This window comes from Astatotilapia calliptera, chromosome 3 (genome assembly GCF_964374335.1).
Source record: "Astatotilapia calliptera chromosome 3, fAstCal68.1, whole genome shotgun sequence".
Lineage (NCBI taxonomy): Eukaryota > Metazoa > Chordata > Actinopteri > Cichliformes > Cichlidae > Astatotilapia > Astatotilapia calliptera.
The window spans coordinates 71,893,232-71,917,940 of record NC_137424.1 but is presented as its reverse complement, the minus strand read 5'-3'; the positions used below and the strand labels follow the sequence as shown (position 1 = coordinate 71,917,940).

General features: G+C 44.3%; 2 protein-coding genes and 1 long non-coding RNA gene across 4 annotated transcripts in view; 2 read left to right on the top strand and 1 right to left on the bottom strand.

Annotated features, from left to right (window-relative positions):
* The window catches only part of LOC113010598 (uncharacterized), a 29,513-nt gene extending 7,204 nt beyond the window's left edge, over positions 1–22,309 (bottom strand). For both annotated transcript variants that reach the window (XM_080299104.1, XM_080299105.1), the window contains exon 1: positions 21,764–22,309. The gene's annotated coding sequence lies outside the window, so the exon portion shown is untranslated. The remainder of the gene's footprint in view (positions 1–21,763) is intronic.
* LOC145425778 (uncharacterized) lies at positions 8,191–9,126 on the top strand. The gene is made up of 2 exons (XR_013906517.1): positions 8,191–8,398; positions 9,025–9,126. It is a non-coding gene; the product is annotated as an uncharacterized LOC145425778 (long non-coding RNA).
* Positions 13,049–16,268, top strand: LOC113015266 (uncharacterized). The gene is made up of 2 exons (XM_080299101.1): positions 13,049–15,540; positions 16,167–16,268. Exon 1 carries the CDS (start codon positions 13,104–13,106, stop codon positions 15,270–15,272), a length of 2,169 nt encoding a protein of 722 aa, XP_080155227.1. The 5' UTR covers positions 13,049–13,103; the 3' UTR covers positions 15,273–15,540; positions 16,167–16,268.
* Positions 22,310–24,709: the final 2,400 nt, after the last annotated feature.

Genomic DNA, 24,709 nt, shown 5'->3' with positions numbered 1-24,709 from the left:
AAAGAAACAGAGCAAATAAACATTACTACGCTCCTCATTGACAACAATACCTATGAAGCTTCAAGGTGAAACCTCAGATAGAAAGTAATCAGTTGCCTACAACAATCTAAAAGGGAAAAAGCCACTGACTGCCCTACATATCACTGCCTAAGAGTCACGGAAATGGCTTATGTATAAAGAAGGTTAATAGTTGGTTCGAGCAGTTAAAATGTTCTTGCTTGTACATTTCTTTGGACAATATTATGTACAGTAGGTGCATTCTATCTTATGTAGGAGACATGTTTATCGTGACACAAAGAACATCTTTTTGTTGCACTGCTATTATCGCAAGGTTTGGGCGTGATCATAAAGGCTGTGAGGCCCACGTTTAATAATCACGCTTAGTTCAGTGAGCTATCCTACAGAAGCCTGGTTTGTCTCTACTAACTGGTATTTTCTTGCAATTGTATTGCAACATTGTGAAAATTTGTAATGTATGGTGTTCTAATTATTTTATGTTTTAATTTAGAATACACAAGACTGTAAAGTAATTCTTCTAGGACAGTGGTTCTTAACCTTTTTGGAGGTACTGAACCACACCAGTTTCATATACGCAATACGATTTTTTTCGAATTCAAGACATACATTTTTTTTTTTTACTGGGCCGTGTATGTCACAGCGGAGGTTCTGCCGAACCCCTGAGACCGACTCACCGACCCCCTAGGGTTTGATCGAACGCAGGTTAAGAACCACTGTTCTAGGACCTCCGAAGTGAAAGGTGGCCATAGGTGATTTTTTTTTTTGTTAACCCTTTAAGACCTACCAAAGAACCAAGTCCGCCAGAGCTTATATTATATTTTTACCTGCTGTAGTGCCATTTTTGGGAGCATTTCAAGTTGATATACATCAATACAACCATTATAGCCCAAATTTTAATAATATGTATGCATTAAGTGCATAGTAATTACATAAATTGCAAAAAAGTGCAATAAATTACAAAAAAAATAATTGTTTTTTTAACATATATTTCTAGTTAGAGAAATTAAAGAGGCTTATCCCTCAAAACTGTAAATACAAAAAAGTTGCATAAAATAGTTTCCCACCACAGGAAATTTATTTTGAGTGTCTTCATAGTTTTATTTTTGAAATAAACCGGCTTTAAAGAGTTAAAGTACAAGTGTTACTTTTAACAGACTGAAGCACTTAAAGCCTTTGTATTCTATGTTTGTAGCTTTCATGACATTCAATAAATGCCGCAAAGCGCCCGTCTTGAAGAACCCGTGCCTGTGTTGGCATTTCTGAGCTACAGTGAAAACTCGCCCTAGCCAGTGCTGTTGAGAAGCTCATTAAGAAGACGGCAGCTGCAGAGAGTGACGGTGAAGTGGAGCGACACAAGAGGGCGCCATTGCATAAGCCTACTGTTCACAAGCAGCCAAGCACAGTAGAAGCAACGTTATAGAGTTTGACAGACGACGTGACTTTTGAGCATTGCATGCCGGGTACTAGTGGCAAAACAATCCAAGCAATGCATCAAATGCAAGCATTTGCAGCACCGCAAAACGTTCATTCTCCGGTTCCAATACCTTCTTGCTTTGTCTTTGCCCTCCAAAACAGGTATGTACAAAACGAAGGAGAACAATGCCGGTCCATACAAAGACAGACTTGATGAAAAGTTAAAGAAAAGATACAAGAAAAAAAATCAAACGAGTGAAAGGGTTAGACCCTTACGAGCACACAGACAAAAGACGTTAACGTGCTGCCCAACTTTCACCACGCTCAGATTTATAATTATACGGTTCTTAGAGTGAGTGCATACACTCATGAACGGATGGGTACAGGACCTTGAAATGCACAGTGTAGAACGAAAGACCATCGTACGAACAAAGGTAAGTTTACCAGTCTCACAAATCGTCTTCATAAATACACATTTGTTAACCGTTTATTAATAGGACCTTTGAGCTCAACGGTAATTAATTAGTAATAATTTCTGGTGGATCCTTGGGAGTCACGTGGTACGCCCGCCCAAGATGGCAGCTTAAGTTGGAGACGCGCACTCCTCTTCCCCCGAAACCTCGTTAAAAATAGGTCAGAGCCGGTTATTTGTCTTATTTGGGATCTGCCCTGGTAAATTCAGTGGAAGGAGTCAGAAGAATCATTACGTTTTACGCAACGATTCGATTATGCCGCGAGGAAAAACACACAACACTCAGGCTACTTCACTAACTACTATGGCGGAGACACCTGATGGAGTCGATGCCAGGTGTCCTTCCCAAGATGGTGTGGCGGCCGAGCTGACTTCTATAAGATCTCTGCTTGAGCAGGTAGCACAAGACATGACGGCGGTGAAAGGTGGTATCGAGTCTCTCAAGGAAGCTGTGAACAGTTTGGGTGTGAGAGTGGATGAAACAGAGACAAGAATTTCTCGATTGGAGGACGAAGAGGCTAAAGCCAGCTCAATATGTAAGATCTTGAAGATACAGAACCAGCGGCTGCAGGAAAAAGTAACGGCGCTTGAGGGTTCCTCACGGCGCCAGAATATTAGAATATCGGGTATTAGAGAAGGATCCGAAGGCAGTAATATTGAGGATTACGTGAAGAATCTGCTGTCTGAGGCTCTGGACATTGAGATGGGAGATTACTACGAAATAGATAGAATCCATCGAGTGGGGCCAGCTTTTCCGAAGCCCACTGCGGACTCCAGACCGAGACACATTATTGTTCGCTTCCTACGGGATAAAGCCAAGATGTCCGTGCTGGCGGCTGCCAGAAAAAAGGGGCAGATCGTTTGGAAAGGCATGAGAGTTCTTTTTTTCCAGGATTACGCTCAGGAGGTACAAGAAAAACGCAGGAAGTTTGATGAGGTGCGCCGCTTGTTGCAACAGTACAAGATTGGCTATTCTCTTCGTTTTCCGGCTGTTATGACTTTTTCAGTGGATAACCAGTATCATCAGTTTTCCAACCCAGCTGAGGCTAAGCAATTTCTAAGCGGCCTGGATTTGGTTAACATTCCGGGTGATGTAGATTAAGAGGATTTGATAAGCTATGGGTTGGTTTACTTCTGAGGGGGGGGGAGACGTAAGGAGGGACACCATCTGGGAATTTTTTTTTGAGTGCCACGGACCTGCGATTTTTTATGTTTTCATGTTTTTTTGTTTGTTTTTTTTTTTTTTCTCGTGTTTGGTTTTGTTGTTGGTTTTGATGGTATGGTACCAACTGTCCTGTATAGACCTAATTTTTGGATCATTGGGTTGTCTCATGTTACTGGCTCTAAGAGTTGTTATATGGGTAAATGGGATATTCCTCTGGATAAATTTGTATAATAATTCGGCTCACATGGTGTTATGGAGTTATGTAAAATTGTGTCGTGGAATATAGCGGGTTGTCATAATGTTATTAAAAGGAAGAAAATCCTCACATATCTGAAACAGAAAAAGACTGATATAGCCCTGATTCAGGAGACCCATCTTGACGAGGCCGAATCATTAAAGCTTAAAAGAGACTGGGTGGCGCAAGTTTATTTTAGTGCATTTTCGGCTAGAAAAAGAGGGGTGGTCATATTGATTAGAAGAAACTTGGATTTTCAGGTCTTTAAGCATTATACAGATCAGGAGGGTAGATGGGTGGTTTTGGATGCATGTTTACAGGGGCGGAAAATGACATTGGTCAATATATATGCTCCTAATTCTCCTCAGCCACAATTTTTTCATGAAGTCTGTAACATGGTGCGGACTATAGGTAACACACACATTGTAATTGGGGGAGATTTTAACCGGGTCAGGGATGTCTTATTGGATAAATCTTCTTGTACTGGACTAAGCAAGGACCCAACAAACGCTGCGGTGGACGTGATGTCAGAGGAACTGAGTCTAGTAGATATATGGAGACTTCTTCATCCTCAAGAAAGAGATTATACCTTTTTTTCGCATCCTCACTCAACCTACTCCAGGATAGATTACTTTTTGGTGTCCCGTTCTTTGGCAAGTCAAACTATTGGGTCCTCTATTGGTAACATTGCTATATCGGATCATGCTCCCATTGACCTTGTTCTTACTGACACTGATAATATTAAACCGTCACCTAGGTGGCGCTTGAATAACTCAATACTGAAGAATAAGGGTCATTGTGAATGTATAAGGGAAATGATAAAGGAGTTTTGGTTGTACAATGAGGGCTCTATTGACGACGTTGGAATGACCTGGGATGCTTTTAAGGCCTATTTGAGGGGGCGCCTTATTCAATATTGCTCCTTGATTAAAAAAGCTGAGAGGGATAAGCTGATGAAGTTGGAACAGGATATCAAGGAGCTTGAAAAACAACATATGTTGCTCCCAGAGAGGGACTTATGGAACAAATTAATTAAATTTAAATTTGAGATGAATAGCATATTGGAGAAAAAAGTGGAATATGCAATGTTTTGTCTAAATCAGAAGTACTTTGAACAAGGGGAGAGAACAGGTAAAATGTTGGCACACAGGGTTAAGCAGATAAAATCTAGTAACCTTATACCATCTATTTTTGATCCTAGTAATAATAATAAGTTGACTACTAGTAAAAAAGAAATAAATGATATTTTTACTAAATATTATCAGGAGCTGTACACCTCTAATGGACTGGTGGAGGAACAGAGGCTGTCAGATTTCTTCTCTTCTATTAAAATTCCCAGCCTGTCGGAAGATCAAAGAAGTATATTAGAAGGTAAGATTACATTAATTGAAGTTAAGCAGGCAATCGGCAGCCTTAGAGTGGGTAAATCTCCAGGTAATGATGGATTTCCATCAGATTTTTATAAGGTGTTTGTGGACGAACTAGCTCCAAGACTACTGTCGGTATATCAAGATGCGTTTCAAAGAGGGAGACTACCGTTTAGTATGCGATCGGCAGTGATCACGTTATTACATAAAAAAGGGAAAGACCCACAGCATTGTGGGAATTATCGCCCAATTTCATTAATTAATGTGGATGAAAAAATTATTTCTAAGATATTAGCTTTTAGGCTTGAAAAAGTTCTTCCGTATTTGGTGCATAGGGATCAGGTCGGTTTTGTGAAAAATAGAAGCTCTGCGGATAATCTACGTAGGTTATTGCATATACTCTGGAAGAGCAGGACTAAGCTAGACCCTGTCGTTGCCTTCTCTTTGGACGCAGAGAAAGCTTTTGATAAAGTTGAGTATCCTTTTCTGTTTCATACCTTGAAGAGATTTGGTTTCGGTCCCTTTTTTAGGCAGTGGATTCAGGTGGTATACACAGATCCAATGGCTACAGTTATTACCAATGGGATAATGTCACCCTCATTTTCGTTAAGTCGGGGTACTAGACAAGGTTCACCCTTATCACCTCTCATTTTTGCTCTGTTTTTGGAGCCTTTAGCCATAGCTTTACGTGAATGTAAGAAAATTAGAGGGGTGGATTTGGGTCAAGAAGAACATAAAACTTTTTTGTATGCAGATGATATTTTACTGATTTCAACTAACCCAGAACAGGCCGTTCCTGCAATTTCCTCAATTATTGATTCTTTCTCTGTAATCTCTGGATACACTATAAATTGGTCTAAGTCTGAAGCTATGCCTATTTCTAAATTGTGTCCGCCTGTTATGAGGAGTTCATGGCATTTCAAGTGGATGCCCGAGGGTCTGACTTATTTGGGGATTAAATTGACCCCTGGTTTAGACAACATAATGAAAGTAAATATTTCCCCAGTGATTCAAAACATCCGTTCGCTGTTGCAGAATTGGGTTAAAATAAATCTGTCCCTTTTGGGCAGAATTAATTTGGTGAAGATGATTATTGCCCCTAAACTTCAGTACTTTCTTCACATGTTACCGATAGCAGTCCCACATAATTTGCTAAAGCTTTATAATACATGTGTAGAGGGTTTTGTGTGGGCAGGTAAAAAGCCATTGTTCAATCGGTCTAAATTATATGCTGCTAAAGAGAGTGGTGGGTTGGCATTGTCTAAGATGGTCTGGTATCATTATGCTTTCTCCCTCTCTCAGTTAGTTAAGATACATAATTCCTCTACTGATAAGCCATCATGGGTTGGGATTGAGGAAAGTCTTGTGGCCCCTTCGTCTTTAGAGGCCTTCCTTACTCAGAAGGGAAGGCCAGTACCGTTTAAAGATCCAGTACTGTCTTTCATGCAAGAGACCTGGCTTAGAGCTCACCAATATACCAACAGCAGCCCTTATCTCACCGCTAGAGCCTCTATTTGGTATAATAAGAAAGTATTAATAGGTAAGAAACCGGTCTGGTGGGAGGCCTGGGCTAGGACAGGTATTAATCAGATGGGGGACCTATTTGGGCAGACTGGCATGAAATCGTTTGCAGAAATCAGACGAGAATTCAATTTGGATCCAAGGGAAATTTGGAGGTTTTTTCAAATAAGACATTGTATTAAAGCCATTTTGAAAAATAATCTAGACCCTCCATCTAGTGTTCAGAAGATGTTTGCAACCCCTGACAATAACAGAATCAGGGCATCTAAATTTTATGGGAGCTTCAGAGAGGCACACGCTCCCAGTTTGGGGGGACTGAGGCGGTGTTGGGAGAAAGATCTGGGTATCCAGATCTCAGAGGACAGTTGGAAGATGCTGATCTCATCATGGTATGTTTGCTCACCTGAAACACAGTCTCAACTTATCCAGTACAAGTTGCTTCACAGAAACTATTGGACACCCAGTAAATTAGTCAGGTTGAAGCTCGCAGATAAGGACATTTGTTGGAAATGTCAGCAGGAAGTCGGGACTCTAGTTCATATGTTGTATACATGTCGGAAAAATGATTATTTGTGGGATGGGATCATCAACTTGGTGAATGATATTTTTAAACTTAATCTTTCTAAATCTCCAGCTATATGCGTCCTGGGCCTACTACCTGACGATAACATTCTCTCAAAAAAACAGAGATTGTGGATGCGTCTGGCTTTTATAACTGGTTGCAGGGTAATTCTTAGGCATTGGAAGTCATCCAGCCCCTGTTCTTTCAAGGAATGGACCGAACAAATGTCTAGGATGGCATCATATGAACGGGTTATGTATAGAATGAAGGGAAGAGAAGATATTTTTGAGCAGGTCTGGGGTCCCTTTTTGCGGTACATTGACAATGTCTCTTAGACATTATGATAAATGGTCTCTTAGAGGGATATTTCATGTGTCATTGGTATTTTGGTTGTTGTCTTTTTTTTTTTTTTTTTTTTTTTTTTTTTTTTTTGCACCAGGGGGTTTTACCCTTATTCGTTTTTGTTTTTGCTGATGTTTTCCAGGAGGCGGTGTATTATTTTGTTTCTCCTGGGTTTTATTTATTTTATTTATTTATTTATTTATGTAATTTTTTTTTTTTTTTTTTTTTTTTTTTTGTTTGTTAGTGTGTTGTTTGTTTGCTTGTCTTAGTTTGTTTGTTTGTTTAGAAACGGACAGAGAACTGACAGTATGATTATTGCAGTTGTATATTTATTTATTAATGTTTCTGTCCATCCAAAAATATTAATAAAAAAAAAAAAAAAAAAAAAAGTAATAATTTCTGGTACGCATTACAGAAATGTAGCAGTGACAATAATATCGTATGCTGTAATCATACTGGGCAATTAGTGATACAAAAAAAATGTTTTATGCTGTTTATCCTGTGAATAAAAGTATATGTTTTTGTCAATGTACCATGGTAATAACAGAAGTGAAACGCAATATTGTGTCAGGACAATTCACTATTTATGCACAATAAACAAAGGAGCATAGCGCCACAATTTCTGTTCAGCGCCAGACTTGCTTGTAACCTATATCACCAATTATGTTATGAAAAATGACATATTAACTACTACAAAACACTGACCTTTGTGGGAATGCTTGGAGCAGACAAACATGTGAGCTGGAGTGTTGCTCCAGAGTGTTGCTCCGGCTCTTTGTTACTTTGGAAACATGGCTTGAACAATTTCTCTTCAACGACGTAATCCGATAAAAACCGATCTCTTTACCCGTCGGCTTCCCGTGGCTGTCATGCAACCGACTATTGCAGTTAATAATACAACAGCTTCTTTAATATCACCAACCATTCCCATGTTATTGCAGTGTATCCATATAAATGGCCCACACTGTAGTTGTATAGAGATTGAACATGTGACGTCATTAAGGGGTAAAACCGCAAAAGATTCTGGGAACTCGTGGCAAGCGGTACTAGCGCACGCAGGCTTTCAATTGAAATCAGTTAGTCAGGCTGTATAAAAGGCCCCAAAGTTCATATAATAGTTTTACTGGTGTTTATAAGTTTATATAAGTTCATGTAATGTTCCGTCTTCTGTCAGTTTGGGCCAGCCCACCTTCTAGTGACATCATCCGGTTAGTAAGGTGGGCAGTTTAATGGCGGCTGAGCAGTGTTGGTCTGGAGGGGGTGCACTGATTCCTGGGGCATGTTAGGTGTGCGTAAATGACAAGTAAGTAGTGACCTGTGTCGTATTTTGCCTTTGTTGTGTCAGTACTGTAGTATGTTACCATTTAGGAGCTAATGTAGTCCATAGTTGGAGCGGTAGGCCACGCATGCAACGCGTGAGTTCACCCTCATTTCATATGCTAACTTATGTTGTTAGCTTGGCCCCGGTTTAGCTTTGTTGACGCATGTACGGTCGCTCGTATGTCCATAATGTCATTCCTGTGTTATCAGACCTTCTCTATATGTTGTATGTGATGCTTGTGATTGTTTACTTTGAAGTAGCGGGGTTTGTAGTGAACAATTAGGTACGTGGATTAATAAAATAGCGAACGTAGTTTGACCGGAAGTATAGCGTCCCGCTTGCCCTTCACAATAAGAGCATTATAGCGGATTATAACGGGGGATGCTTTTATTTTGTATAACTACCGGAAGTAGTTCCTGTGTACTGACGGTTGCTTAACCTCGCACTGATGCTATTTAGTTGCATAGTGTGAGCAGTTTGAAGTGTATTATATTTTTCTGATCTTTATATTTGATAATGTTAACTATGTTGTATTATGTTTATATTTGAGTATTTGACTTGTCTATTATCTTTATTGATTGTTATTTCCCTTGTTTATTTCCTTGTAGGAAACCACACACACACACACACACCCAGACACACACTTATGTACACCCGCTGTGTTACAGCCCCAGAAATCAAGCGGTGACAATAAAGTGCCTCAAACGGAACCTCAAGCTCTCTCCTTCTTCCGTGCTCTGGGCAATTTGGCCTTAAGTGGTGTTCTGGCCGACACACCGGGGTGACCGTAGTGCTCAAAGACTGAATCAGTGCCACAGCCGTGCCTGTCTTTGATATCTCCACTACATTAATTGGTCCTTCGAGCCGGATGCACTAGGTTCGCCTCAGAGATGGAACCAGGCCCAGAGTACGAGTCTCGTGGCGCACGCCCCAAACGACATGCTCGCCCACCTGTGCGCTACGCAGATTATGAGGTGGAGTACCCAGGCTACATTAGCCATCCATATAGAGAGGATGTAGAGCTCAGACACCAAGAGGACAAGGCCAGGATGACCTCCCTCGCTTCCCCCTTTAGCTGCAACCTAGCCAGCCCTCAGTGGAGGCGGGATGCTATTCTCCATGAGACGGCCTCGCGCTATGGAGCTCAGAGCCAACAGCACATTCAGGAGAATCAGCTAGCCCCCCAGCTGTATCCAGAGAGATGGCATGGGGAACAAGCCTATGATCACTCTACTCCTCTACCCTTCGTGCTCCCCTATACACATCCAAATAAGGAAGTAAGTGCAGAGTTAGAGGATATCCGTCAGGAGCGCCACCTCATCCAGCAGAGCCAGCAACGTATGTCATCAGATCTGGTCGAACTCAAGGCACTGCGGGCAGAAATGAGACAGTTAGTGGAAGCTGTCCAGAGCATGCAGGGCCCATCTTCTCTCCAAACCAGTAAGTCAATGCAGTCACCGCTACCGGGTGATGCACCAGAGATTGAGGAGGATGATGACTGGCCTGCCCCACCACCGTGGCCAGATCCAATTGAGGAAGCGCCACTGCCTAGGGACCCACCAGTGTTGAACCCCCATCGCCAAGATGCATGTATGTTTCCAGCCATTAAGACAGAGGTAATGGCAATCCCACCCGCTAATATGGTCGTGGACCACCCAGGACAGAGTCTGTCATCAGATCCTCCACCAGCTCTCAGGTTTCCAGATAAAGCCTCCCATAATTCACCTCCCTGGTTCAAGCCGGTTCATCTCCCACCTCGCCCAGGCAGTTTCCCACTGGGTGGGTCCAAGCATCCGCGCGCCGCCTATGGGGACAGTAAGACTGAGCATGGCTGTAATCCAGCATCCCCTGAGCAGCAGTTCAATCTGTCCTCTCCACAGCCACTGCCGGACAGACCGAATCCGGGCAGGACTCCTATCACCTCAGAGACAGTTTACCGTGGTCCCCGCCCAACAATCCCCAACTTCTCCAGTCGAGACCCTAGTGAGTTTGCTAGGCTTAAGATGGCATTGGGGAATCTTCTGCCTGAGGACACGACTGAGCTGTTCAAGTATCAAGTGTTGGTTGATCACCTGCACCTAGAGGAGGCCAGATTAATAGCCGATGCTTACCTCAACTCTGCCACACCCTTCACTGATACGATGGAGGCCCTCAATGACAAATTCGGCCAACCACATCAGATAGTGCTGAGGCGTATTGCTGCGATGATGGACTCACCTGACATCAGACGTGGAGACGTCTCGGCATTTGAGAGATTTGCCCTCCAGATACAGTCACTGGTGGGGATGTTAAGGACACTAGGCCCAGAAGGAGAAGTGGAACTACACTGTGGTTCACATGTTGCTCGTCTGCTTAGTAAACTACCCCCCGAGCAGAGAGCGGAGTTCCGCCGCTGCATGTTCCAACAAGGTGTGAGGATGCATACCTTGGCAGATCTCGCAGGGTGGCTCAAGTATGAGTCCTGGTGCCAAGACTCTGAAGGGCAGCTAGCAGTGAAAGGGACAAAGGAGAAACAGTGGCCCAGGCCTGAGGTGCGCCAGGGTAAGAGATCCATCACAGTCCTTCATGGTGCAATGACGAACCCACAGGCTTTGAGGCCAGGTGGTGTGGCCAGCAAGAACAAGCCATACTGTCCATTCTGTAACACGGAAGAGCACTATCTCAGTCAGTGCACAATGGTATCCAAGTTGACAAAGGACCAGCTAACAGAGTGGATAAAGAGTAACAAGAGGTGCTGGCGCTGCGCACGGTCACACCAGGCGGCCCAGTGCAATCTGAGGAAGACTTGCAGCCTCTGCCAAGGGAAGCACCTGCAGGTACTGCATGATGTCAATGTTAGAACACCTAAAGGGTCGCTAACAACAGCGGTGGTGAGCGGTGACTCGAAGGCAGCAACCGACGTCCTGTATCTAGACAGACCCACTGAAGGCTGCAAAGTCCTTCTAAAGATTGTCAAAGTCTGCATTCATTATGGCAAGCGAACAATCAGCACTTATGCTGTACTGGATGACGGGTCAGAGAGGACAATGCTTCTGCCGGAGGCTGCCGAGAAGTTAGGCATGCAAGGGATCGCAGAGGACGTCCCACTGCGCACGATTAGGCAGGACGTGCAGACTCTCAGAGGTGAGTCAGTGTCGTTCTCTGTTTCTTCTCCATCAAGGCCCAGGACCAGGTTCAAGATTGCCGGGGCCTTCACTGCTGCACGCATCGGACTTGCACTTATCCCATGGAGCAACTCAGGGAAAGGTACAAGCACCTGATTGGTCTTCCGATCCACACCTTGTTAAATGTGAAACCTTTGCTACTCATTGGCAGTGACCATCCCCATCTGGTTACCCCCGTTGAACCAGTCAGGCTGGGACCTCCAGGAGGGCCTGCTGCTATTCGTACCAGGCTAGGTTGGGCGCTACAAGGGCCAGCAAGTATAGTTGGCCAGCTTACCCAACCCCAGCAGTGCTTGCTGACTTCTGTTGCACCTCAGGTCAGTGAGTTAATGAAACATGTGGAGAAACTGTGGCAGGTCGACATCGTTCCATTCCGAAACGAGAAGCTTGTTACTCGTTCAAGGCAAGACCAAGAGGCCATATGCATTCTGGAGACCAGAACTGTCAGAATAGAGGTTGAAGGCATACGTCGCTATGCCACCCCACTGCTTCGCCGGAAGGGGATGCCTCTACTGCAGGCAACTAAAGACGCCGTCATGCCAAGTCTACGAGGTGTGGAGAGAAGGCTGGCCAAAGACCCAGAACGAGCTGAGGCCTACAAAGTGGAGATGGAGAAGCTTATCAAGGCTGGCTCCATCATTAAGTGTGGCTCTGGGACACCTGTGACAGAAGGTCAGGAGGCGTGGTACATCCCTCATCACATGGTGAGCCATAATGGCAAGAACCGATTGGTTTTCAACTGCTCATTTCAGTACAGAGGACAGAACTTGAACGACTACCTGCTGCCTGGGCCCACCTTAGGTGCGTCGCTTCTGGGAGTCCTATTGCGCTTCAGAGAGCATGCAGTTGCAGTGAGTGGGGACATTAAAGGCATGTTCCACCAGGTTCATCTCTTACCAGAAGATCGTGCCCTGCTCAGATTCGTCTGGCGAGACATCAGCGACGAGAGCCCTCCAGCAGTCTACGAGTGGCGGGTGCTCCCGTTCGGAACCACGTGTAGCCCCTGCTGTGCCACATTTGCCCTGCAGCGTCATGTCATGGATAACAGCCAGCCAGATGATGACGTGAGACTCTCGGTCGAAAGGTGTTTTTATGTGGACAACTGCCTTCAGAGTTTCCCCACCGTGGAAGAGGCAAGGAAACTTGTCGACAGGTTACGGGCCATCCTAGTCTCAGCAGGTTTTGACCTACGTCAGTGGGCCAGCAATGAACGTGACGTCATCAGTCACTTACCACAAGAGAGCTGCTCCGCTAGTGTGGAACTATGGCTGGCCCAGAACAAGGTAGATACCCCAGAATCTACCCTGGGATTGAGCTGGCTATTCCACACAGATGTCCTAGGCTACAAGCATCGTCAAGTTCCATATGCAGTCCCCACGATGCGCAATATCTACAAGGTCTTGGCCAGCCAGTACGACCCCCTAGGGTTCATCTTACCCTACACAACCAGAGCGAAGGTAATCATCCGCCATCTTTGGGACAAGCAAAGGGGTTGGGATGACCCACACCTACCTCAGGAGCTTATGCAGCAGTGGACAGCCTGGGAGGAAGAGCTGCAATTTCTACCTGAAATTACTCTTCCCCGACCATATGTGCCTAAGGAAGTGGACCCCTTCAGCTGTCAGAGAGAGGTGCACATATTTTGTGATGCCTCTGAAGAAGCTTATGGCTCAGTAGCTTACCTCCGGACCACTGGCAGAAATGGTGAAGTGCATCTGTCATTCTTGGTGGCCCGTTCCAGGGTTGCCCCTAAGCGGTTCCACTCCATGCCCCGATTGGAGCTCTGTGCTGCACTCACTGGGGCACAGCTCTCACAAGTGCTGGAAAGGGAGCTCACCCTTAGAATCGACCAGACGGTCCTATGGTCCGATTCTACAACAGTGCTGACCTGGCTGAGGTCTGAATCCTGCCGATTTAAGGTCTTCGTGGGCACTCGTGTAGCTGAGATACAAGAGCTGACAGACAGGCACTCCTGGAGATACGTCGACTCTGGAAGGAATCCAGCCGACGATGTGACACGTGGGAAGAAGTTGAAGGAGCTCGCTGTACCAAATAGATGGAGCCAAGGACCATCCTTTCTCCTGCGCAGTCCAGACTCCTGGCCAGAGGATCTCACGGTTGACCAAGCAGGAGATGCCTCGGAGCTGCGCAAAGCTGTGTTCTGTGGGACCACAGCAACTACTCCGTCAGGTCAGCCAACTTCAGATTTGAGCCGCTACAAAACCTGGAGTGAGATGTTAGAGGTTACAGCGCGGGAGCTACATGGGGCGGCCCAACCAGATGGTCATCCCACTGTTGAGGACTATCGCAAGGCGGAGAGGCTGATCCTACAGAGGGCCCAGATGGATAGTTTCCTGGAGGAGTACAACCTGTTGAAAGTCGGTAAGCCAGTTCCCAGGAGCAGTCGTCTTCTCTCTCTGTCACCCGAAGTGGATGAGACCAGACAGCTCATTTGTGTTGGAGGACGACTTCGTCGATCTGAAGATTTGGCTCTGGAGACACTCCATCCGATTATCTTAGACCCAAGCCACCCAGTGACCAAACTCCTGATCCAAGACTTTGATCGCCGCCTCCATCATCCTGGCCCGGAGCGGGTGTTCGCAGAACTTCGGCGCTCCTACTGGATTCTGCGAGGGCGTGAAGCTGTCCGGCGCTACCAACACCTCTGTGCTGATTGTCAAAGGTGGAGAGCTAGACCTACAGTGCCAAGGATGGCAGACCTGCCAGCAGCCCGGCTACGTCTATATAAACCGGCTTTCTACTCTACGGGAATGGACTGCTTCGGGCCGTTTGAGGTCAAGGTTGGTCGGCGTATTGAGAAGAGATGGGGAATCATATTCAAGTGCCTCACCACCAGGGCAGTCCACTTGGATGTTCTTAACACCATTGATGCAGATGCATTCCTGATGGCTCTTCGGCGATTTGTCGCCCGTAGAGGAACACCTGCCGAGTTGTTTTCAGACCAGGGGACCAACTTCAGGGGAGGTGAGAGGGAGCTGCGTGAGACCTTTCTGAAGATGGCCCCGGAACTACAACAGCTTCTAGCACCCCAGAGGATCAGCTTCCGCTTTAATCCTCCAGGTGCCCCACACTTTGGGGGAGCATGGGAAAGGGAGATCCGGTCGGTTAAGTATGCCCTCTATGCCACCGTTGGTGCTCAGTCAGTTCCAGAAGAAGTGCTTCGCACTGTACTCACCGAAGTGGAAGGGATACTCAATAGTAAGCCCCTGGGGTATGTGTCTTCCGATGCCAGAGATGCAGATCCGGTGACTCCTAATGTTCTTCTGATGGGGCGGCCGGATGGATCGCTACCTCAGGTAGTATACCCAGAGAGTGAGCTCCTCAGTCGCCGTCGCTGGAAGCACTCCCAGGTTTTGGCTGACCATTTCTGGTCACGTTTCATTCGTCAGTACATTCCCAGTCTGCAGACTCGCCAGAAGTGGCAAACAACGGCAGCTGATTTGGCTGAGGACTCTGTGGTGATGATCGCTGATCCACAGCTTCCCAGGGCTCTCTGGCCGGTGGGGAGGGTGATTAAAACTCATCCTAGCCCTGATGGACGCATCAGGTCCGCTGACGTGAAGGTGAAGGAGAGAGTCTACACTCGGCCAGTTGCCAGATTGGTTGTCCTCCCTGCGCTGCCCTCTGGAGAAGATGAGGACAGCTCTGCGTCGAACTCACCACAACCCTAGAACTTTGTTGCCTTATTGATGAGCAAATGTCTTACATACATTTGGGGGCGGCTGTATAAAAGGCCCCAAAGTTCATATAATAGTTTTACTGGTGTTTATAAGTTTATATAAGTTCATGTAATGTTCCGTCTTCTGTCAGTTTGGGCCAGCCCACCTTCTAGTGACATCATCCGGTTAGTAAGGTGGGCAGTTTAATGGCGGCTGAGCAGTGTTGGTCTGGAGGGGGTGCACTGATTCCTGGGGCATGTTAGGTGTGCGTAAATGACAAGTAAGTAGTGACCTGTGTCGTATTTTGCCTTTGTTGTGTCAGTACTGTAGTATGTTACCATTTAGGAGCTAATGTAGTCCATAGTTGGAGCGGTAGGCCACGCATGCAACGCGTGAGTTCACCCTCATTTCATATGCTAACTTATGTTGTTAGCTTGGCCCCGGTTTAGCTTTGTTGACGCATGTACGGTCGCTCGTATGTCCATAATGTCATTCCTGTGTTATCAGACCTTCTCTATATGTTGTATGTGATGCTTGTGATTGTTTACTTTGAAGTAGCGGGGTTTGTAGTGAACAATTAGGTACGTGGATTAATAAAATAGCGAACGTAGTTTGACCGGAAGTATAGCGTCCCGCTTGCCCTTCACAATAAGAGCATTATAGCGGATTATAACGGGGGATGCTTTTATTTTGTATAACTACCGGAAGTAGTTCCTGTGTACTGACGGTTGCTTAACCTCGCACTGATGCTATTTAGTTGCATAGTGTGAGCAGTTTGAAGTGTATTATATTTTTCTGATCTTTATATTTGATAATGTTAACTATGTTGTATTATGTTTATATTTGAGTATTTGACTTGTCTATTATCTTTATTGATTGTTATTTCCCTTGTTTATTTCCTTGTAGGAAACCACACACACACACACACACCCAGACACACACTTATGTACACCCGCTGTGTTACAGCCCCAGAAATCAAGCGGTGACAATAAAGTGCCTCAAACGGAACCTCAAGCTCTCTCCTTCTTCCGTGCTCTGGGCAATTTGGCCTTAAGTGGTGTTCTGGCCGACACACCGGGGTGACCGTAGTGCTCAAAGACTGAATCAGTGCCACAGCCGTGCCTGTCTTTGATATCTCCACTACACAGGCATAAAAAGAAACACAAAAAATGGCAAGAGGCTGTTGTATTATTATTATTATTATTTGTTGCATCATATTGCTGTAATTGTTATATATATATATATATATATATATATATATATATATATATATATATATATATATATATATATATATATATATATATATATATATATATAAAAAGAAGGCATCGGTGGGCAAGAGACGAAAAACAGGGCGTTGTTGGAATGCTACTATGCAAGTAACCCCGGCGGAAGGGGCTACATGAATAGGATGAGGGACCTATGGATTCTTCGATACCCAACATCCACAATGACGGCGAAACAACTAGTAGCTCAGTGTTCCAACATTCGAAAGAAGGGACTGCTCTCACAGCTAGAGATTGACGAGGTACAACACAAATGCTACGGCAAGGAGGAGTCAGGACGCCAGGTCAGGGGGGAGATATCATCACCCCCACCCGAGATTGGGTACATAGCCCCAAGTGCGATAGGAGAAGGATCGTTGAGTGCGAGAGGAACTGACCTGAAAAATAGGATCATGGCCAAGCTTGAAACCTGGATCCCCCGTAGCCGGTTACCAAGATTACGTGAAGTTCCCTCAGAAGGTCTGCTAGATGATGTTAATGCAGCACTACGGGCAATACCTACAACCACGATTACCGACACTAACAAGCTGATCTACAAAACGGCAACAGTGATCAGTGAGATGCTTGGCTACAAGTTGAACAGCGACAAGGGGCAGTACCCTCCATGGAGAAGGAGGCTAGAGGGCAAGATCAAAGTAGCACGGAGGGAGGTTAGCCAACTAACGGAGTTGCAGAAAGGTGCGACAAATAAGGTGCCTAAGAAATACAGCAAGCTGTCCATACCTGAGGCCTTGGAAACTGCCAAGCAAAGACTCACAGCCTTGGCCAGCCGCTTGAGGAGGTACACCAGAGAGATAGAAGGCAGGAGAATAAACCAGCTGTTCTCCACAGAACCAGCAAAGGTGTACTCTCAGTGGCAAGGGAACAATAAGAGAACAGCACCACCAAGGCTGGAGACGGAGCAATACTGGAAGAGCATATGGGAGAAGGATGCAACCCATAATGGCAATGCTCAGTGGCTAGAGGATCTGAGGGCTGAACACAGCGACCTCCCTGAACAGGGTCCAGTAACCATCACAGTGGTAGATATCCAAGAAAGGGTCTCCAGTATGAAGAGTTGGACAGCACCAGGGCCCGACATGGTTCACGCCTACTGGCTGAAGAAGCTGACTGCACTCCACGAGCGTCTGGCAGCACAAATGAACCAGCTGCTAGTTAACGAGAGACACCCGGAATGGCTAACTGAAGGCCGGACGGTCCTGATCCCCAAGGACCCCAAGAAGGGACCGGTCCCCTCCAACTACCGACCAATAACCTGCCTCAGTACTACATGGAAGCTCCTGTCAGGCATCATATCGGCTAAGATGAACAGGCACATGGGTCAATACATGAGCGGGACACAGAAAGGAATTGGCAAGAATACCAGAGGCGCAAAACACCAGCTACTGGTAGACAGAACAATCAGCCGAGACTGCAAGACCAGACTGACCAACCTGTGCACTGCCTGGATTGATTACAAGAAGGCCTATGACTCAATGCCCCACAGCTGGATACTGGAATGCCTAGAATTGTACAAGATCAATGGGACCCTAAGAGCCTTCATCAGGAACTCAATGGGGATGTGGCGTACAACACTAGAGGCCAACTCCAAGCCCATAGCACAAGTCACCATCAAGTGCGGGATCTACCAAGGAGATGCTCTGTCCCCACTGCTGTTCTGCATAGGCCTGAACCCCCTCAGTGAGATCATTAACAAGACTGGCTACGGATACCAACTACAGAACGGAGCAGTTGTCAGCCACCTCCTGTACATGGATGACATCAAGCTGTATGCCAAGAGTGAACGAGACATCGATTCACTGATCCACACTACCAGGCTATACAGCAATGACATTGGAATGTCGTTCGGACTGGAGAAGTGTAGTCGGATGGTAACAAAGAGAGGGAAGGTAGTCAGAACTGAGGGGATTGAACTACCAGAAGGCAACATTGCAGACATAGAGGACAGTTACAAGTACTTGGGGATCCCACAGGCGAATGGGAACCATGAAGAGGCCGCTAGAAAAGCTGCAACCACCAAGTACCTGCAGAGGGTCAGGCAAGTCCTGAGGAGTCAGCTGAATGGTAAGAACAAGATCCGGGCCATCAACACGTACGCCCTGCCCATGATCAGGTACCCTGCTGGGGTAATAGGCTGGCCAAAGGAGGAGATAGAAGCCACTGACATAAAGACAAGAAAGCTCCTTACCATGCATGGAGGGTTTCACCCCAAATCCAGCACCCTGAGGCTGTACGCTAAGCGGAAGGAAGGGGGCCGGGGACTGGTGAGTGTCAGCACCACAGTCCAGGATGAGACAACGAACATCCAAGAATACATTAGGAAGATGGCCCCAACTGACCGAGTGCTCAGTGAATACCTCAGGCAGCAGAAACCCAAGAAAGAGGAGGGAGACGAGGAACCATCATGGAAGGACAGGCCCCTGCACGGTATGTACCACCGGCAGATAGAGGAGGTGGCTGATATCCAGAAATCCTACCAGTGGCTGGACAAAGCTGGACTGAAAGACAGCACAGAGGCACTAATCATGGCAGCACAAGAACAAGCTCTGAGCACAAGATCCATAGAGGCTGGGGTCTATCACACCAGGCAAGACCCCAGGTGCAGGCTGTGTAAAGATGCCCCAGAGACAATCCAGCACATAACAGCAGGGTGCAAGATGCTAGCAGGCAAGGCATACATGGAACGCCATAACCAAGTGGCCATAGTGTACAGGAACATCTGTGCCGAGTATAACCTGGAAGTCCCGAGGTCAAAATGGGAGATGCCCCCAAGGGTGGTGGAGAATGACCGAGCTAAGATCCTGTGGGACTTCCAGATACAGACGGACAAAATGGTGGTGGCTAACCAACCGGACATAGTGGTGGTAGACAAACAGAAGAAGACGGCCGTAGTGATCGATGTAGCGGTTCCGAATGACAGCAATATCAGGAAGAAGGAACATGAGAAGCTGGAGAAATACCAAGGGCTCAGAGAAGAGCTCGAGAGGATGTGGAGGGTGAAGGTAACGGTGGTCCCCGTGGTAATCGGAGCACTAGGTGCGGTGACTCCCAAGCTAGGCGAGTGGCTCCAGCAGATCCCAGGAACAACATCGGAGATCTCTGTCCAGAAGAGCGCAGTCCTGGGAACAGCTAAGATACTGCGCAGGACCCTCAAGCTCCCAGGCCTCTGGTAGAGGACCCGAGCTTGAAGGATAAACCGCCCGCAGGGGCGTGCTGGGTGTTTTATATATATATATATATATATATATATATATATATATATATATATATATATATATACTGTCAAAGATACTTGTCTGTCAGTGAAGATATAAAGTTATAATAAACAAAGATCAATGCAACTTATTTGACACAGAGTTTAAGTTCACTGCTGTAATAACTAATAATGATTAATATAGAAATAACTTTATATTTACATTACCAAAGTGAGATGACTTTAGTCTCCTGAACAACATTAGCTAATTGTTATTTACTAGCTCATCTTAAAATGACTGTTCAGTAGAAAAATGAAGCCCAACAATCATGTTTTTACAGTCTCACGGTCTCAGCATCAGATACTCAAAAAAATCAAACAAAGATAAAATTAAAACAAATAGATGAAGAAGAAAAAATTCTCCTTCATTTCTGTCAAACAATGCTGCATGAAACCTTTCCAGCAGTTAGTATCATAAGCTGTCCAGGTTTGTGTGTCTATCAAAACACTTTTTACAAATCCTGCTGGAATTTGTCAGGTTACAGCTGCAGTCAAAGCACGATGGAAATAAGTGAACAAGCAAGCAAACGCTCAGCTTCTCATGCTGAGCTAATGATTAGTTGGTGTTGGTTTCCTCTCACTCTTCTTTTAATGTGTTCACAATTAGGGCTGGGCTATATCATACCATTCACGGTATTATCATTATAATACCGTAATACCGTGAATGGGCAACGATAGGAAAATGACATATCGCAATAGAATATGGATAAAACGCGCATGCGCAGTGCCTTTGTTTACATACGTACATGGCTGCGACGCAGAATGAGAAGAGCGAAAGTAGATCATTAAATGAAACAGATGAACCAGAATTGGTTTGTAAAAATGCTGCAACTTCAGTGGTGTGGAACTGGTTTGGCTTTCGTCCATCAGATACACAACAAAGCACTATTTTTGGTAGAGCATGCTAGCGGCCGTCGTTATTACCGTGTTGTTTGGAAAATACGCCACACTTAAAATCAATCCTTTGATTTTTCTGAAAATCGACAGTGCCCTTTATAATCCCGTGTGCCTTATGTATGAATTCTGGTTGTGTTTACTGACCTCGAAACGATTTTATGTGGTACACGGTGTTCGAAAATCTGTCAAATGTTTAGTACGACTTTGCTAAGCTACGAAGCCGCACTGCTTGATGGATTGTGGGAACATTATGGCTATCGTAGGAAGGAGCCTCGCGGAGTGATACGTACTGTGCTTCAACATAATATTACCGTATTGTGTGTGTATAACCTCTTTTTAAGTTTTGTGGATATTATACATGGTTATGCTGAGGATATGTCAGCCAATTTCCAATGGAAATGTCTTTTGGTTAAACTGTCAGCAAGGAATTTGCACTGTTACATTTTTATATAACTTAAATGCACATAAAAAAACAGCTGCTTGTTTAAGTGAAAATACATTGATGGGGTTTTTTGCACTAATAAAGTTGTGGAGTTGTAAAGTATTTTGTCTAGTGTCAATTATATCGTTATCGCAAATTTTCAAATGTATATCGTGATAAATATTTTTGGTCATATCGCCCTGCTCTATTCACAATAAACTCTTAACGGACCGAGAAGAGCAACAGAAGAGCTCATTCAGGAGCTGTTGAAGTTCTTCACGGATTTTTGATGGGAGCGACCAGGCGGATAATTTTATTTCCAAAATCAGACATCTTTATTAGCGCTGGAAGAAAATGAAATACAGATGCATCTGTAGATCATCCTATGAAGTCCTATTCTAAAGGCTGATTTCCCTCTCCCAGGCTTGTACCTGTGGCTTCATGTCCTGGGGGTTGGTTGTTCTCCTGCCCTGCACCCCATCCTTTTGTTCTTACCCTCTAGCAACCGTCATATTCTAACGTTGCAAGCAATCACAAACTCTACAGTCTGTCTAACTCCAATGTATACGAAGCAATCTATTATTCTCAACAGAGATAAACTCAGCATAAACTGAACCCACATTAAAGTTAGCTCCGTGCTTACCTTTAGATGAGCTCACAAACCGAGAGAGACTCCTTGATGAAGCTTAAAGTCTTTCCAAACAGGAAACAGATCAGGTAGCAGAGACCCACGTGGTTCACGCTGATCCCAGCTAGGATCCAGGAGACAAGGGTGTGCAGATCGATGCAGATATCGATCCAAACGTTGGTAGTGGTATATGTTCCTGTACGTTTACTACTTTACTCCCGTTTCATGAAAAAGCAGCTCTCTCTGCTCGACTCCTCTCCTGCACACACACTTTGCTCCGCCCCCTTTATTTGGCTCCGCTGTGATTTGTTGCTGTGCGATCACGTGACTCAGCTAAACAACGTAACCACGTGGGGTATTTCAAAATTAGGGCCTATCTCCTTTTCCTAAACTCTTTTCCGTGGCTCGAGGAAAACGTCATCGTGGGAAGGAGAATTGCTAAGGACTCAGGGAAAGAGAGGAGCGGTGCTGAGAATTGGAACAGCCTTACACTCGTCTCTCTGTAACAACGTGACACCGGATGTCCGCCTGTTGAAACTACAGAAGATGGCAAGGGCGTAGGCTGTGTCCCAATTCAGGGTCTGCACGCTTGAAGTACGCGCTCTACGCGCACTACGTACGGCGCGTACTATAAGTACGAGAAGTGCGGAAGTGAGAGGCTTGTGAAATGGGCTTTGTCGCGCTGTTAGGGTTGCCTAGCAACCATGATACTAACCGCGAGACACGTTACATACAGCATTGTTTGATAGAAATGAAGGAGAAAAATGTTTTGTTGGTCATTCATTTTTGTCATGACATCACTTTGATTAATTGAGTATCTGAGGCTGAGACCACGGGACTGTAAAACATGATTGTTGGGCTTCATTTCTGTGCTGAACAGTCATTTAAGATTAGTTAGTAAATAACAATTAGTTAATGTTGTTCATGAGACTAAAGTCATCTCACTGTGGCAATGTAAATATAATATGGCCAATATTATAGTATTGTCAGTTTATTATGATATATATCTATATCTACACATATATCTATATATATATATCTATCTCTATATATATATATCTATCTATCTCTCTCTCTCTCTCTCTCTCTCTATATATATATATATATATATATATATATATATATATATATATATATATATACATATCTATATATATATATATATATATATATATATATATATATATATATATATATATATATATATATATATACATATACATATATATATATATATATATACACATATACATATATCACTGACTTTCAGCTTGTTGTGTTTGTGGATATATAACTGACTTTAATTATTAAACATTCGCACATAAATAAGTGACATCATATTCAGTACTTTTGACAGTTCACTCTTCGGCCGCTCCATCTTATTAGGGAAATTCCAAATACATAAATGTAAATTTCAAAACTCAACCCCATCATTTAATTTGTTTTTGATTGAAATTGAATATTACTTAAAATCTCTTAAATTAACTTCCAATAAAAAAGGTTTATCATTGATTGAAATTCATTCAGAAATGTTTAACGAATGAGCTGTCACAACTTTCAAGTACAAAGTTGTTATGAAGTCTGTCACATCCCCCCACCTTTTTTTTTTCTTTTTTCTCCTTTATTTATTTATCCTTCTTATTTCATTGTACTGTATATTGTTACTCTTATTTGCCTTGTATGTCTACTGTACAAACTAAACTGGAATGACTGACTGTTCGCTTTATGATTTCAATAAAGTTTGGAAAAAAAAAAACCTCTTCGGCCGCTCCTTTCTGCCGTATTTTGCGGCAAAATTATCCACACCCACCGCCGCACTATGAATTGTGGGATATATGGGACCACGAAGCATGCACCGGACCACGCTTGATATTTGGGGAAATCGACGGCGCATTTGGAGTATGCATTTGAAGTATGCATTTGAAGTACACTTCGAATTGGGACAGCCGTCGTCGCATGGCGATGACGTAATCGCACTTAAAATGCGTACTTCAAGCGTGCAGACCCTGAATTGGGACACAGCCGTAGATTTGGTTTTGGCATTGGTGGGGACAGATGATTCAACCACCAATCCCTGCACTATTTCTTTTTTTTCTTTTTCCCCCCTTTTTGTCTTTGCTTCTTGATAAAAAAAAAAGGAGAAATATACTTGCCTACATATGCTATTCTACATGCTTTTAAACCATTTAAAATTACAATTCATATATTTTACATTTGAATTATCCCATATGGAAAAGAAATAGTAAAAACTTATATGTGATTACTCATGAAAGTGGCCACTTTCATGAGTAAATCATATAAGGCTGGACTTCTTTAAGTTACTTTCAAGTAACTTAAAGAAGTCCAGACGCTTTTCTTTGCAAGCTCCTTTGACTGTAAGATTTATGAGTTTCATGCTTTCATAGTGGTCCTTGGGAGAGCTTGACATTTTTTATCAGGTGGTCCACACTGTAAAAAGTTTGAGAAACACTGATAAGCGTATATGTGTGCTTTTGGAAAACATTTAAAGCTGCAGTACAGAATCTTTGAAACAAGCTTAAAACATTTTTAGAATATCAACAGAGTACTCTGGTTCTCTCTACAGCTCCTCACTCCACCAGGGCTGTTTGGCACTTTCTGATAGTGTGCAAATGTGATGTACGTACTGCGGCAGTCATACAGACACCTGGACGGTCCAAAAGTTGGCCTACCTATTACTGGCTGAGGTTTTAGTAGAGTTGTGGCTGAACCACATAAAAATATATCATTAATTTTAATCTCCCCAATCAATTATAATGTTATACGAGTATGAGTAAATCTGTTTTTTTTTCCTCTTTGTCAGTTTAACAGTTTCTGTTTTGCCTGTCACTGTTCCCTGTCCGTTTTCTTACCTGGTTCTTCCTGACCTTGCAGTTTCTCCTCACGTTCCCCTCTTTCCTCTCTCCTTCTTCAGACTGACAATCATACACAAATAGATTGTAT